We start from the raw sequence: 17,022 nt of genomic DNA, 5'->3' as shown, positions 1-17,022 counted from the left end.
GTTTATTAAAACATAACACTGAAACTGATACAAAAATAAACAAAACCGGGAGTAAGAAACGGGCACATGAAGCCAAACAAACAGAAGTAACATATACATTGACCGACAAACGGGGAGTGCAAACACAGACTCTTAAATATACTGAAACGGGGGCGTGGTCACAAACAAGATAACAGGATAACGAGGGGGAAATACAAATATGGGCAAGAACAAACCAAATGGACAAAACCAGGAGGGGGAGACAAAGACTAAACCATTACACTAGAAACACAGGGGGAAAACACTAGGAAAACAGAACAGAGCAAGACATAATCCTGACAAATAAGAATTTAAATAGAGTATTTTGAATCTTTTTTTTTCCAAGTTTTATAAATGGTGTGTTTTATTCTTAAATAATAATAATTAAAGTAATAATAATAATAATGTTTTGTTGTTAGTTGTTAAATTAATTAAAATACACTGTTATTATTAATAATAATAATAAATACATTTTATTTTAAATAATACTAACTATACTACCAATATTAATACAGTTATTATTCTTAATTTACTAACATACATAATAAAATATTTTATATTAATAATACTAAGAATGCTACTACTACTTGTAGCAGTAATAATAATAATAATATAACTTTGCTATTATAATAATAAGAAGAATATTACTAATATTATTATTATTATTAAATATATTTTATTATTATTATATTTTAACAATACTACTTATACTACTAAATACAGTTAGCATGTAACTGTATTTAATTACATACATAATTAAATAATTTTCATTAATAATACTAAAAGTAGTTGCAAAAGTAGTAATAAAGTTAATATAACAATATAATATTTCAGGCCAAATATTTCAATAAAATATTTTTATTTTATTTTATTATTATTATTATTATTATTATTATTATTATTATTATTATTATATTTCTAAATAAATGAAACTAATGTGTGGTCATTTAATTTAAAAAAAATATCCTCTTGAAAACAGGTCTTAATATTTAATGCAGTTTTGCTTTATTTTTATTTTATAGTATTTTTTATTATTTATTTATTTACTTGCTTATTTGTTTACTTGTTTTTGTATTTATATTTTATTTTGCATGCATGGATATTTTTACTGTAAAACAAGACAAAAAGACTGGTGAATGCAGTTTACACAGTGATATACAGGAGTAGTCATACTTACTAATTCAGTTGCTCAACTGAACATGTGACATTTTATTTGATAACTTCCATCTGCTACTGTCAGACCCTGAATTTTGTAGCTCAGTACATAGCATGGATGAGCAGCTGAATATTAAGTAATAAAAGTTTAATACACCAGACTTGTAGCTGTACATCAGTAAATGCATATCAGAAGCAGGGACATTTGTTTGCATTTAGTTTGGTCGTTTCACTAGAGCGGATAACAAGCTACGGAAAAGCGATAGATTAAAGTGTATTTAAAGGGCTGTTTGTGCTGGAGAGAACACGGCTGTCACTTTGCGCAAATGATAAAAAAAAAAAAAAAAACTGGAATGACCACTCAGCAAAACATTAAAAAGAGTCAATTCCACTGTCGGATCCCCACTCATTATAACACACACACAAAGAAATGGAAAACCACTACTTGGAGATACTTCCACTCTAATAATCTCTACTCCTTAAAGGAGACCTATTGTACCGCTTTTTACAAGATGAAATATAAGTCTCAGGTGTCCCCAGAATGTGTCTGTGAAGTTTCAGCTCAAGATACCCCAGAGATCATTTATCATATCGTTTTGAAAATGCCCATTTTGAGTGGAAGTAGAAACATGCTTTTTTAATGCATGGCTCTTTAAATGCAAATGAGCTGCTGCTCCCCACCCCCTTTTCCAGAACAGGGCTGTACCTTCACAGCTTGTAGTTCAGATACTCTGCCAAAACTTCTAATATACATTTTTTGAGCGCACACATCTGAAGCACGCACACAGAAAGCGGCTGTCACACAGCATGTGAGTAATAAGCTAAGTTCTCTTTCATGTCTTATTGCACTTAAACTGTCAAAATTGCACTTAAACTGTCAAATACACACCAGTTTATGTTAAAAACACACGTTTATATTAGTATTATTTCCTTTGAGACTGGGACTCTAAATAACTTTCGCCATAGCATTAGAACTGGTACACTGTTGGCACTTGCAAAAACAAAATGGCGGTGCTGTGGATAAAAAAGGGCAATTTAGGTGGCAGTAATATTATAAAATTTGTTTTATACATCATCTTGGGAGTGAAATCTGAGCAGCTCATTTTTTCACACGCGTACAGAGAAAGGCTTACCAAAACAAAGTTACTGGGTTGTCCTTTTTCACGTTTTCTAAAGCCATGTCCACACTAATACCTTTTCGTTTGAAAACGCATCTTTTTCTCTCCGTTTTGGCCTTCCATCCACACTGAGACGGCGTTTTTGTCAAGGAAAACGGAGCTTTTTGAAAACGCTCTCCAAAGTGGATAAATTTGACGCCGTTTTCGCGTTGTAGTGTGGACTGTGAAAACGGAGGCTTTTGAAAACGATGACGCATATTTAGTCATGTGACGCATATTGTACCAATAGATATCTATGTTTACACCAGTAATTGTGCCTGTGCTATTCACTGTCACACCGCTGCTAAAGAAATTTGCCTTGTACACTCCTCAAATTACAGTCCTAAAATGATGACAGAAAATTTACTCACAGTTGCTGTTCTGCAAAACATGACGACAACTGCTTTTCAGAAAAAATATGAATGTGCACGATATAGACGCGTCAGTGGATGATGAGATATTTCCGTGAATGATCCGGGACAGAAGAATTGCGTGAAAACTTATTACGTCTGTATAATTTTGGAGGCTTTACGCATGCGCAGTAAGGCGAATTTGATGTTTTCCTACGTTTCAGTGTGGATGAAAAACTTTTGGAAAACGCTTGGAAACGCTAGTGTGGACGGAGAGCGTTTTAAAATGAAAACTCGTTTTCAAATGTATCCGGATTAATGTAGACGTAGCCTAAGTTAGATGCACCTTAACTCGGAAAAAGTCAGATTTTCATGATATGTCTCCTTTAAAAGTTTGAAAAGAAACAACACCAGTCTCACAGCTGTCATATTGATTATGTACCCTCTATCGCTTGTTGTGAGACCTCTGTGTTTTGATAATGATTGATTACTTAGTAACATATTCAACATCCTCCCTTCATGACACTTTCTAATTCCTCGGCCGCAACCTTTGACGTTGAGTTCATAATGCCGAGTGGCTTTTAATTCTGTCTCGACCGAGGCGTGATGTGACGGGGTTGATTGCGCTGTTAACCTGTCCACTAACCCTTCATTATAATCAGACAATGCTTAATTAGCTTTGATTGCCATTGTCTGCCACCTCCTGCACTCACAGTACTGTCATTAGACAGTCAACACTTGGTCTGCTGACGTTCGACCGCAAACAAGAACTCTAAGGGAGAAGTTGTTTTCACTTTGTTATGCTCACAGCTTGGTTGACTGTAGATGGGAAGTAGATTAAGGCGCCTGTCGATACCTTCAAACTGCTTTCGCTTTGCTCCAGACCCGGATCAATGTTTTTTTCAGCTTCAAAGCCAGCGTGTTCTTTTGCACTTCCTTTTCTGGCTTACCTTTAAATCTGCCTCTACATTTCAGAGTGCTTATTTATTCTCTTTTCGTTAGTTTATTAATTTAGTTTGTTTTAAGTGAATGAAATGAAAGTATATTAGTGAGTTTGTGGTTTAGGCCTATTTGGGTGCACAAAACTTCGCTTTTCTTCACATCCTTCTCCATGCTTGTACATGTATTTGAGCTTATTAATTATTCTTTCAGCTACAAATAGTTTAGCATATATTACCATATTTAAATGAACATAATTCCACAGATCTTTCCAGTGGAGAAAATGCATAAAAAGTTCTAGACTGGTCTGTTGATTTCATTTGGTAGCTGGAGTTTATCGCTCTGGTTTTATTTATAAACCCAGGGTGCAACTTCATGCTCATGTGGTTATTATTGAGGTTTATTTATCAATGTCTGTGCATAAAAGTGTGTTTTTTTTTTTCTTCCCCTGTAGTTGCGAGAACATCTTGCGAAGGGTCAGAGGACCCTGGCAGGGGAGGGCATGTCTCAGATCGTGAGGAGTCTCCTGGAGTTAATGTCCCGTAAGAATTATTATAGCGGCGACCTCTTATTCTCCGTGGAGATTCTCCGAAATGTGACGGACACCTTCAAGCGAGCAACCTACATCCCAGCTCCTGACGACGTGCAGGTGTGTATTGGCCTGTGGGTGTGTGTAAAGGGACAAGTAATAAATGGGTAGATGACAAAAACTGTGACTGTGCAATATTTCTTTTGATGTTTTCCACTGTTTGTAGAGATTTTAAGAGCTTTTTAAACTTTTTTATAGCTGACTTAAATAGAAGTACATGTACTCAGTGCAGGCATATTACACAGGCTTAGATCAATGCATGACATGTCATTTTCATAATTACATATATTGTTCAACATGTCAGCTTTATTTATTTTTTCCAGCAAATAATATCTAAATGCAATGGATTTAAATTAATTTCTTTAAAAAGCAAAAATATTAATCATTATTTTCAAAGAATATTTATTGAATTATCCTAAGTGTCTTAATTATTCAACCCCCCAGAGGTCGCACTACTTTACAAATACAAGCTTTTCTGAAGATCCAGGACTTCATAAAAACAGTTTCTACAACAGTTTACTGGCATATTAAAAGTGATAATGTCAATAATGTTATGTTTTTGAGTAATAGGATTTTCATATATAGTCATAAATATTCAAACCCTGTTTTTTTAACCCAGGTTATTTTTATTGGAAACAAACAAAATTGGCTTAAAAACACAAAGCCTTTATAAACTATATTTAAAAAACTTAATTATTTTGGGCTGTTACACATACATACATTTTGCCCATGCAAGTGCTGAGGTTGAGTAGCAAATATGGCAAAGTCAACAGAGCTCTCACAAAAGCTATAGAGAAGAAATAGTTGTATTATATTAGAAAGTCTAATGGCTACATGAAGATTTCCAAGACATTAAAAGTTCCTAGAGAAACAGCTGTTATCCTTATTTCTTAGTTTAAAGTGTGTTGTACTAGAAAACCTTTGAGGGTGTTGAACAAAAAAAGCACAAAATTATAAAATGTTTGATCAGAGCAACAGAAAAAAAAAAAAAAAAAAAATGTACAGCCAAAGATTTGCAAGATGACCCGACAAAGGGGGGGGTTCAGTTCAGTGTATAAGAAGAACACTAGACAAGACCTTCATGTTGAGGCATCCTGCCGAATATCACTTTTGACTAAAAAGAATAATAAGGCCAATTTGAACATGCTAAAAGTAATTTGGATAGACATGTGGAGTTCTGAAAGAATGTTTTATGGAGTGATGTAACCAAACTGGACCTTTTGGGATCTATGGATCAGCGTCTGGTGCAAAAAAAGGCAAAGCTTATAAGCAGAAAACACCATCTCTATCATCAAAGTTGGAGGTGTGCCAGTCCTGTTATAGAGTTGTTTCACTGTAGCAGGAAGTGGAAATCATGACCGTATGAAGGACATAATGGATTCTTTGAAGTATCAGGCCATTTTGACAATAACTGTAATGCCTTTAGTGCAAAGACTGAATCTAATGATCAATGGACTTTCCTGCAGGACAATCATCCCAAAGTAAACATCCAAATCTGCTTATGCTTGATTTAGGGATCAGTCAAAGAATGTTTTTGACTGGCCTGTTCAGTCTCCAGATTTAATTCTTATTGAAAATGTTTGGTTGAATTTGAAGAAAGCAGTGGCAAAGTGAAAACCAAAGATTATCAGGGATCTGAAAGCTTTTTTCAGGAGAAGAATGGGCCAAGATTGCAGTAGAGAGGTGACAGAAGCTTCTAAGCACTTCAAGCTGCGTTTATTGGTGGTTTTAAAGAATAAAAGATTCTGCACCAAATTTTACTTTTGGGGGTGCAATCATTTCGAACATGAACGTTTAAAACCAGTTTGATTTTTTTTTTTTTTTTTTTTCATTATTCAGTCCCTCCAGAAAAACGCGATTATGCGATCGCATAATTCCATGCATAATCAGCCAAAGTCCGCATATTTATGCGGGGGACGCATTTTTTCAAATACGCCGCACTTTCGCCACATAAATTGCAGATTTCCGCAAAATATGCGGCTTGCATGATTTCATAATCCCTGCATTTTCGGTGCAAAAAGTCACATATATCTTAGCAGAAAGTTGAAAAATTTTACATTTACTTCACACAAGCGCAGCCATTTCCCCTGTTGCCATGGGAACGTTATGAAGTGACGTAATTACGCGACATTATTGAAAAGCTGCAAACCCTGCGATGCCGATGAAACCATGATGAAGCCCGCAAATCGTTCTCATTTGCCAACAATATTTTAACAAGATGTCTGTTTTGTTCAGCTACCTCTGTTAAACAGGAAGCACACATTTTATTTTTTTTATATTTTATTTATTCATTTTTAAGCTACAGAACTTGTTTGACTCAATGTTTTGTAAGTTTGAGCTATGTGTTTATTAAGGTCTGAAATAAAACAAGATGAGAACTTAAATATTCCCAGCACTTTATGCGATGTAGTATGCTTGCTCATAGGAAGTAATAAGAAATGACTCTTTACATTAAAGTAGTAGCCTAGTGAGAACAGGGTGTTGGGGGAATCACTTTTTTCTCTCTTTTTCATCAAACCGCAGTTTTTGCAAGTTCCCGCAGTTTTTGCAAGTTCCCGCAGTTTTTGCAAGTTCCCGCAATTTCATCGCATAAAATTGCATAAATATCCCGCATATTCAATCGCATTTTCTAAGAAAACGTGCCGCATAATCAAGGATTTTTGCCCGCAACAATCACAAAAAAACGCCGCGTTTTTCTGGAGGGACTGATTATTCATCAATTTACATTCTCAGAATTACTCAAATGTGTATTAATTAACTTTCTCTAATAGCAAAATATCTTACAGGTTAAGGGGGATGAATAATTTAGACTGCCACTATATATATATATATATATATATATATATATATATATATATATATATATATATTGTTTCAAATAGATATATTTCTAGATTTTTTATTTGCTAGAAAACAAGACAAAGTACTAAATAAAAATATATTTTTAAATATGTAGTATGTATTTTTTAACAGTGCAGTGTAACACATACACAACATCAAAGTGCATTCTTTCATCACACAATTTTCATCTTTTTGTCTTCACTATTTTTCCCCCCAGAAATTCTTCCAGATTATCAGCTTGATGTTGGACATTGAAAACCTTGAGAAGTGGGAAGACGCTCATCAGGTAAAATGTCCTTCCTCGGCCCTCGCAATACACCTGCAAATATCCGACCGAAGAGCACAACTTTTTCATATCTGTGCCGTTTTAATTTCCCCTCAGACAGAGCTGTGTCATCAAAGCCAGGTCTGATCTCTCAGATTAACAGCAGATGTAATCAGACTGGCTTTGGATGTAATAGAAGCCGACTGTGAGGTGTGTTGGGAAAGGGATGTGCTGTTAGAGCTGCCTCTTTGCATTACACCGCTCCATTACACACTATTTGACTTTAGATGCTGTGCAGTGAGGTCCATGGTGACTTCGATGTCAAACCAGGACACTTCTGCATGGTAATAAACTTTTCTCAACTCAACCATCCATGAAGCCTTATTTTTTTCTGATGAAGACCCACTCATGCCCTGAGGCCTGAACTAACTGGTGGAGATCATATTCTGACTCACTCAAGAGCACGTTTGCTGGTAATGTCAAATAACTGACAAATTATGGCATAGTTATGCTTCACAGTCCAGAGTTCTAGCGGCCATCAGTGTCAGTTGCCAAATACCTTTAAAAATCTCAACAAATGCATAGTGATCATTGCCCTACCAACCATCCAAAATATGCCTTTATTCATATTCGGAATATGTTTTGCCATTATGAGTCATAACTGCTATTGCTATGCCAAAATGAGTGCCTGATGCCATGGAGCCCTTCTGCTCCCATAATGCACCCTACTGCTATTGAATTGCACTGTAGTCGCTGATGTCACTTCCTGTGCAAATGTCTTAAGGTTCATTCATACATGTGCAAGTAAAATTCTTTTTTTAAATTCTAGACGTGGGATATGTGCAGGTAATGGTGACTAATGGTCGCATACGGCGCAAAGTCTGTGCGGCACATGCTCGTGACTCCGGTGAACGTTTATGTTTGTGTACGTATGCGGGTGCCAGGTGCTTAGCTCAGCGTGACTGAGCCAGATTTTGGTGTTAAAGCACAGTTGAGCAGGCAAATCTTTGACACACCTCCTGCTCTCCCTGCTCTGTAAATAATCATCTTCTTCTGTGAGCCTGCTGGAGTGTTCACAATGTCCTCTCAATACTCGTTCTGTCTGCCAGAAAATTAAAGGGGAAGTGTGTCATTTTTTATGTTAAAATATTTTCTTCCTTCCCAGTGGAAAACTACAAGTAAACCATTTATACAACAATGACAGATGGGGACAGTGGAGAAAAAGTGGTGAAAAGTTTGGAAATTCTGTGGGGGGTTTTTTGGATACGTTTTACTTTTACGCATTTTACCAAAATGTCACTTATGTGACAATGAAACAGGATATTAGGGTAGAACTTGAACTTAAAACAGTTGTGATTTTTATCTTAATTGTTTTATTGAAACTGATGTTTTTTTTTCAGTATTCTGTGATGAATAGAAATGAATAGAAAAAAAAAAATATTTTGTAGCATAATAAATGTATCCAATGCCTCTTTTAATCAAATGTGAAAAAACTGACCAAAGTTTTCAGTAACACAGTTAAAGTCAAAAGTTTGCATACACTTTGCAGAATCTGCAAAATGTTAATTATTTTAGCAAAATAAGAGAGATCATTCAAAATGTGTGTTATTTTTATTTAGTACTGACCTAAATAAGATATGATATTAGGCTAAATAAGACAAATATACACATTCTCATTCTGTTCAAAAGTTTACACCCCTGGCTCTTAATGCATTGTGTTTCCTTCTGAAGCATCAGTGATCATTTTATAAAAATAACCCCATTCAGAAGTGTGCATACACTTCATATATTACATTTTGTATGATCCCTCTTATTTTGGTAAAATAATTAACATTTTGCAGATTCTGCAAGGTGTATGTGTCTTTTGACTTCAGCTGTATACTGTATATCTGGAACTGATTGGATAGTGAAAAATGAGCAATTTACCAATGCAAGTTTGCTTAAATAATGACCATTTAGTCACTGCATCTAGCACTTGACAGCATTTTCCAGTAGCCTAAAACTCAAGTTATAACATTTTGATTAAAATTTTCAATTTTTTTGATTCAAAGTTTTCTTGGTTCTTTCGAATACCTTACACTGATTATTCGTAGTAAAAGCAGGAACATGCAGAAAAGTAAATAGGGGTGATACTGAATTCATTTTGACTGTAAAATGGGAATATATGTCTAGTTAAAATAGGAATATATGTCTAGTTAAAAAAGAAAAATACTGTATGTACAAAATTTCTGTTTTATCAGAGCCTATCTATTTTGTACCAATACTCTTGAGTTTTATTTTTCAGTTACAGAGGTTCTAAAAACAGTAACATAATTTTTACATAAACATGACACGTGTTCAGGTTCATGCATAATAATAGCAATACTATATGTCTGGTAGTGAATAAGCAGTGTGTGTGTTCTTGTGTTTGTGATTGTCTTAGGCTTGTTGCTCTTCAGTAACAGTGCTTTGTCACACCATCTGGACACTTACAGTACATATATATATAATAGCAATAAGTCAATAATAATTTGTTCAAATAAAGTATCAAATGCAAGTAGTCATATGATTTTATTAAACAAAGCTAAAAATACATAATAGAAATAATGCATATACATGGCCTGCAGAGGGCACCAATGGCCTAACGATTGTTTTTACACTTTTGACTAAACATTTAGTTCAAATGTCCACTTAATCTTTAATAATTAGCCATTACTTTACGCCAGAAATGCTACCTCCACTGAAATTTCCTGAGTGTGTGGACATCAAAACGTGTAAACTTATAGTGAGGGTTTAAGCTTTTATTTTGAAATTGCGATGAACAGTTATCATATTAAGAAAGATACTGATGTATTTGTCCTGTGTTGATGGAGGTTTATAAATAATTTACCTTACAAATTTGATGAAATGGCATATGTTTCGTTTCCACTGTTTGTGTAGAGCAGCATTTACTGTGAACGGAGGCGCTCTGAGATTAACATAACCCATGATTTTTTTTTCATAATTTATTATTTTTAAATGGGTTTAATATATAATGTAGTCTTAGAAAACAGTCTATAATGCGTTTCATGGATTCTTGTCCATGGAATGCACCACTTTCAGTATTTTCTGGGTACTCGACACGTTACGAATCGAAGATTCGTAACAGCCCTAAACAATAGACCATGGTACATTTCGAAATGCATCTCTTGGTACATTTCCATGAGATATCATGTTGTTTGGATATGGTTTCATTGTTATACCATGTTCTTTGTACATGTAACATGAACCATGTTTGTTTGAGCGAAATCTAATGTTACTTATTAATGTTTCAAAGCTATGGTACTTTATGTTTCAGAATATAGTCAACCTCCAAGATAAAGATGTTCAGTCAACTAGCATATTTTCCTCTGACTAAAGAAATTAGGTCGTTTTGTGAAAGATACCAGAAGCCTGTTTGGAAAGAATGATGTCAGTTCCACTCCTATTTATTTCAAACCATCAACGAGCGCCAATCTGCTTTGTCTTTCATCTGGATGCATATAAAATCACCATCTGCCACATATTACAATACGTTTAATTTGGGATAAATTCAAACCAAAAGTCTATAAATACTATAAATGGAGTCCCCTATGGCACAGAGCAACACCAGATTCAACAGACAATCACAAATGGCTTATTTTCCACACGCATGAAGGAAGAGTAAAATTCCAATTAGATTGAGAAATGGGCTTCGTGTTCTCATGAACTTCACTGTGAAATGTGCAAGTGGCACGCTGTTTTCTGGAACAAAGGACTAGTAAATTAAAACCCGTTGCCAATTTATAAACATGACAGAGCGGAGAGCAGAGGGATGACAGTATATAGTGTGCCTCATCTCACACGTGGATGCTTATTTTCCATCATCGTTTCATGGCTGCATCATAAACTATCACGATTTGGCTGTAAAAATTGCATTGAGAATGAAAAATATTTGAAGGCAGAATTTATCGTTTTTTCAGTAACAAACAGCTTTTACTGTTGGCAGTTATTAGCTAAAGTTTAGTTTTTTGCAATAAACTGTTTATTGGCATTTAGTGGTGTTTGTCTGGGAATTGTGAGCATTATTATGTGAAGTTTGAGGCCGGTAAGACTTTTTAATATATTTGGAAGAGGTCTTTTATTCTCACCAAAGCAGCATTTAGCACTGAAAAAAATGTTTTCTACTTTAATAATCAATCAGTGTTGAAAAAAGTTGCTAATTTTGGTTTGAAACAGTGATGAATTTTTCAGGATCCTTTGATGAAAGTTTAAAAGAACAGCATTTATTAAAAAAAGAACACTTTTGTAACATTAAAAAAAAATTACTGCTACTTTTGATTACTTTAATGCATCCTTGATGAATACAAGTATTAATTTCTCTCAGAAAAATCCAATCCCAATTTACTGACCCCACACTTTATGAAAGGTTGTTAATATTTCAAAGTTTATATCTAAAACCAAACTAAACCTTATTTTTTTCTTTTTGCATGTGTATTTTTGTGATCGTGTAACTTCTTTCTAGGTCTCTCCGGGTTCTGTATTACTGATGCGAGTTGTGGAAGACTTCATTCATCTAATTGGCGAGGCTCAAAAGCCGTTCCAGAGCTTTCTGGTCGTCACCAACAACCTCAGTAAGTTCCCATGGCATCCGCAAAAGTACTACAGATAAAGGTCATGTTGTCCTGCAGTGCAGATCTCTGTAAGGTTCTTCTGTGAAACGTTTAATATTTGAACTTTTAAAACTGTTAATCTGTCTTTCTCTGATTCTGTCAGTAATCACCATCCAGCGAGAACCCGTTTCGGCTGTTTCCAGTGATATCAATTTCCCAATGAAGGGAAGGAGAGGAATGAAAGACTGGGCACGTTCCGCAGACGACAAACTCTTCATTCCCAAAGAAGTCTTCACCTTGTCCTCTGATGGTAAGTGATGTGCATGTAGTCTGACATGTGGTTGAGTGATAGTGATACATTTTCTAATCTTGCTGTTCATCCAGAAAAGAGGCAGCCAGTGTTAGTTAATGTCTAACGTGATATGTACAAATTTAAACATACACTTTTGTTTGAGTTGTGTTTTTAAATATCTTTTGTTTTCCAATGTAACAGTATGTGAGTTGCACTGCATCTCTGCGTGCAACTCCATCATAGTTATTAATGAGATCCTTTGGTGCCAGCAGTGGGTCTGACGGTCCCGTCAGGGTTCTTCTGCTTAATGTGAACAGCTTCGGTGTCCTAGCATGTTAAATCTGTCACGTTTGACATTCTTTAACATCTTTTTTTTTTTTTTTTGCCATCCCTCCTAGAATATGTATACACTGCCAAGATTTGAGTGTTGCAGCTGCATTTAAATGCGGGAATGAGTCACCTGAATCAGTGATGCTCAGCAGCCTCTACATTGGACGCCTAGCAGCGAACAAATACAGTTTCAAAATTGTTTGAATTGTTAAATTGAGTTTTGATGATTTAATGCTCTTGGCAGCCAACAATTCACTGCACAGACTGCATTGTGGTTAGCACAGACTATTTTCTTATTGATTGCACCCATATTTATGTAGTCTGGATTATATTTTCTTTCACCTTGTGTAGTTTTGTTAGTGGTTTTTGAGGATAAAGGCATTTTACACAGTCTGTCCATTTGCATAAATCTTCTACAGTATGACAGACAGTTATAGCTTGTGCCAAGAGATTTCATTTGAGGACCTTTAATGCAAACAACAACAACAAAATGATATGGGAAATGGGAACCTTTCTTTTAAAAGTTGAGAAGCTTAAGCTAATAAGGTTATTTTGTGATCCTGACTATACATATTACATTTTAATATGGCCATGTATTTATTTATTTAGCTAGATAGGAAACATTAAGCATTGTTTTTCTATCTAAACTTACTTGAAAACAGAAGTTAAAGGTTTTGTTTGTTTCTTGAATAAATTTTAGAATTTCCTGTTCTTTTTCTCACCCTCTTATCTTCCAATTTTAATGTCTTTCTTTCTCCAGTCGAAAAGAAATTACGTTTTTTGAGGAAAACAGGAGGATTTTTCTCCATATAGTGGGCGTCAATGGGAGCCAACGAGTTGAAGGTCCAAAATGCAATTTTAATGCAGCTTCAGCAGGAACAAGGGTCTTATCTAGCAAAAAGATTAGTCATTTTCTAAAAAATACAAATAAAATACTTTTTAACCACAAATAGCTTGACAATATGTAGTCAAATTGAAAAGGTCACGTGTGATGTTGGTGGAAGTACTGACTCAGTGTTTACAAAGCAAACTTGCAAAGAAAGTCAAATGCCCTTTTACAAAAAAAGTTTAAACAATGATGCTGGAAGATTTTGAAGTTAGAGAAAAAAAAAATGAAATGGAGTTTTACGTCCTACCCTACCTTTTTGAACCGGAGTATGCAAACAAAGAACTAAGCGTGTGTAATCTTTCCAACATGATTTCGGTAATGGGATTCGGCTGGGATTGTGTAGAGCCCTTTGTAGTAAAGCTACATGATTCTAGATAAATTGGGAATCACCTTTTTTTTGTCTCAAATACAGATCATGATTCTCCCACGATTCTGAACTAAACAAGGTAATATGTGACAATATTAATTGCTTTAGTCTGTTTAAAAGTGTTTAATTAATTTGAATGAATTATTAAACATTTTAAAACATTATTATAATATATTTAATACACCCATTTTTAATATTAAAATTAAAGTGGTTTGAATGAATAAGTGGTTTGAATGAATGATTCAATGACTTACTCATAAATTCTTGACTTGTTTCATTACTAGATGAATCAGCATTTTTGAATGAATCTCTTGAATGAATGATTCAATGACAAATATTTTTTTTAACAGTTACCTGTTGCCAACTGTGACAAAACAATGCAATCGACTCAAACCTTATTTGAAGCGCCAGTTACTTTCAAAAGATGACATGCTCTAATTTGATCGGTACTATTGACATTAGTATATCTAAACTTTAATTCCAGTATTTCTGTGATAATATGAATGACTATAAGACAGAAATAATACTGGGTAGGGGTGTGCGATATGATCATTTTTGATCGTGGATGATTAAAATGTCTCCACAATCTGCTTTTGAAAAAAATATCGTATTTTCATGCTATAGCGTGCCTCTGTCTCAATATACTGTACAACACGACATACATTCACTCACAGGACACTGCATTTATTCACAATCACAAAAGTACATTATTTGCATGTGCTTTAAAGCCTTGCCAGTTAAATAGCATTATTTTGTCCTGTCAAACAGTGCCTGATTACTGGACTAAGCTATCTTCCGTGTCTGATTTGCTAATACTGTCAAAAACGCACAAGGATCACAAATAAACACAGTTGGTTATGTCTAAACTGAAAGTAAACAGTTAAGAGAAATAGATATATAAAAATAGTTGCATGCCTGTATATTAGATACGTGCAGCTCTTAAAGCGACAGAACTAAACATGCTGCTGATTGTCATTAAAGGGACAGTTAACCCAAAAATACTCACTCACATGTTGTCCCAAACCTCTATTAATTTTTTTCTTGTGCTTAACACAAAAGAAGATATTTTGAAGAATGTGGAAAAGAGTAGCTGGTCCCCTCTGACTTTAATAGTGGAAACAAAATAATAAAATACTATGGAAGTAACTGGGGACCAGCAACTGTTTGGTTACCCACATTCTTCAAAATAAGTTTTATGTTCAACACCTTTTATGTTAAAAGAAAAACTGAGTAAATGATGATAGTATTGTCAGTTTTGGGTGATGATAGACTAATAAAACAAAACACAAAAAATCACTCACAGCTCTTGTCTGAAGAACTTTAATACAGTTGCATTATTAAGAGTCAATGAATAATTTATGTATATAGTGTTTTATTTTTATATTTGTTAATTCCATTTCTTGAATGCTACTGCTAAATAGACCTACTGTTCCTGTAAATTAAAGCACTGTTTGTTTTATTTATCTTTGTTCTTATTTTTTAATAAAGATAAAATAATGACAAAGATTTATATCTTCGCCCACTTTGGCCTCAACGCCTGCAAATCTTTTTATTTTATATTTTGTTACCTTGAAAGGCTTTGGTTTTAAAATAAGGAAATTATTTTGGCTGTACTGCTCAGACAACTTGTAAAATACTAAAACCAACATGACAAAGAATAGTGATAAAATCATGAAATTGTGATATGATATTTTTGCCATATCACCCCCCATAACACTGGGTAGTTGAAAAGAAGAAAGTTTGTGAAGCTGTTTTGTACCTAAACATAGTAACTGCTCTTTGTGTCAGGGGTCGGCGGTGCGAACACAGATGAGAATGTTTTGGTGAATGTTAAAAGGTTTAATAGACACATGAAGTCATTTAGAAATGAGATCGCAACCTTTTAACGATTAATCGTGCAGCTCTGCTTCGAAGCTGCAATGAAACTGCTATTAAACCTTCAACTCCATTGACCCCCATTTAAGTCCACTATATGGAGAAAAATCCTAATTGTTTTCCTCAAAAACCTTAATTTCTTTTCAACTGAAGGAAGAAAGACATGAACATCTTGGATGACATGAGGGTGAGTAAATGTTCAGGATTTTTTTATTCTGGAAGTGAGTTAATTCTTTAATAAGCCCATACTGTGAAATAATTATGAGCAAATTCAAAAGTGCCGTTGTCTCTAACATCTTTCTTCATTCAAGCCGATAGGAGCTGTATTTGTATGCACACTTCCTACTAAGAAATTAGCTGCATGGTTTTTCCAAGATGGCCGTTGATTGTTGTTGTTTTTTTTGTATGTGTTGGACAGATTAACTTCTGTACTCTGATAAATAACCAAACTCTGTGTGTACTGAGCAGCATTAAGCTGTAGACATACAGTCGTGTTTAGCTGACTGTAGAGAGGAACTGAATTCAATCAGTCAGTGGTTTGGGAAGAGACCGAGAACACGGTTGAGCGAATAGGAAGAATAAATGGGCCAATGAAATCATGGTGATCTGCCAGTTTGACAGGCACTCAGTCCTCCGACTTCTAAAGATAGGGGGAGAAAAAAAGAGAGAGATTCTGCCTGAGAGAATGAAAACACAGGATATGGGCAGGGAAGAGCTGGTTTGAAGGCTGAAGAGAGTGCTGAATGAAATGAGAAAGAAACAAACGGACATCAAAGAAATGACCATTATTGCTAGTGTCTCGTCGAGTGTCTCAACAACTCCAGGCTAAACCATTACAGACCTGCCTGCCCGTGGAGGACCGCCCAGCAGGAAATAACAAACACTTCCTGTCTCGACACACTCCCCATTCTGCCCACTGCCATCGGAGATAAGATGGCTCCCTGGGCAGAGCTTTGTCCGGAACGCTTTTCTATTGAAAGAAGGAAAGGTTCATCAGGGTCCTTTCTCAAAATAGCATTGTTGAAGTGATAGCTCAGAGAATAGAGGGGAGATAGAAGTCAGGCTCCATTCAGACCGGACCAACAGGGCTTGTTGTGTGATTGTCATCCATTAACTCATAGTTTAAGATGCCGTCAGAAGCGCTGTTGAGCTGATTGGCATTTGATTTGCTGAGACTGATGAGAACTGCGGTATTGCTGGATGAGTCACGTCATTTGTTCTGTGACGTCCCTGTTCTCAGTGAAGGGAAGGTACACGCCTTCCTTTATTCATTCTTTGACAGCAAACTGAGCTAAAACACTTTGTTTTGTAGGTCTTTCGAAACTTTGGGCATTGAATTATCCATGAAACTAGATGATTTTAGTTA

At 35.1% G+C, this 17,022-nt stretch overlaps 1 protein-coding gene across 1 annotated transcript in view; it reads left to right on the top strand.

Moving 5' to 3' along the window:
* Positions 1-17,022, top strand: part of adgrb2 (adhesion G protein-coupled receptor B2) — a 341,301-nt gene that overhangs the window by 158,578 nt on the left and 165,701 nt on the right. Inside the window, 4 exon segments of the mRNA XM_073821334.1 lie at positions 4,074-4,268; positions 7,267-7,335; positions 11,816-11,924; positions 12,067-12,213. Of these exon segments, the coding sequence (XP_073677435.1) occupies positions 4,074-4,268; positions 7,267-7,335; positions 11,816-11,924; positions 12,067-12,213 (520 nt within the window).

This window comes from Garra rufa, chromosome 17 (assembly GCF_049309525.1).
Source record: "Garra rufa chromosome 17, GarRuf1.0, whole genome shotgun sequence".
In the NCBI taxonomy this organism is placed as follows: Eukaryota; Metazoa; Chordata; class Actinopteri; order Cypriniformes; family Cyprinidae; genus Garra; species Garra rufa.
The sequence above is the reverse complement of the archived record's forward strand: the minus strand, read 5'-3'. Positions and strand labels throughout refer to the sequence as shown.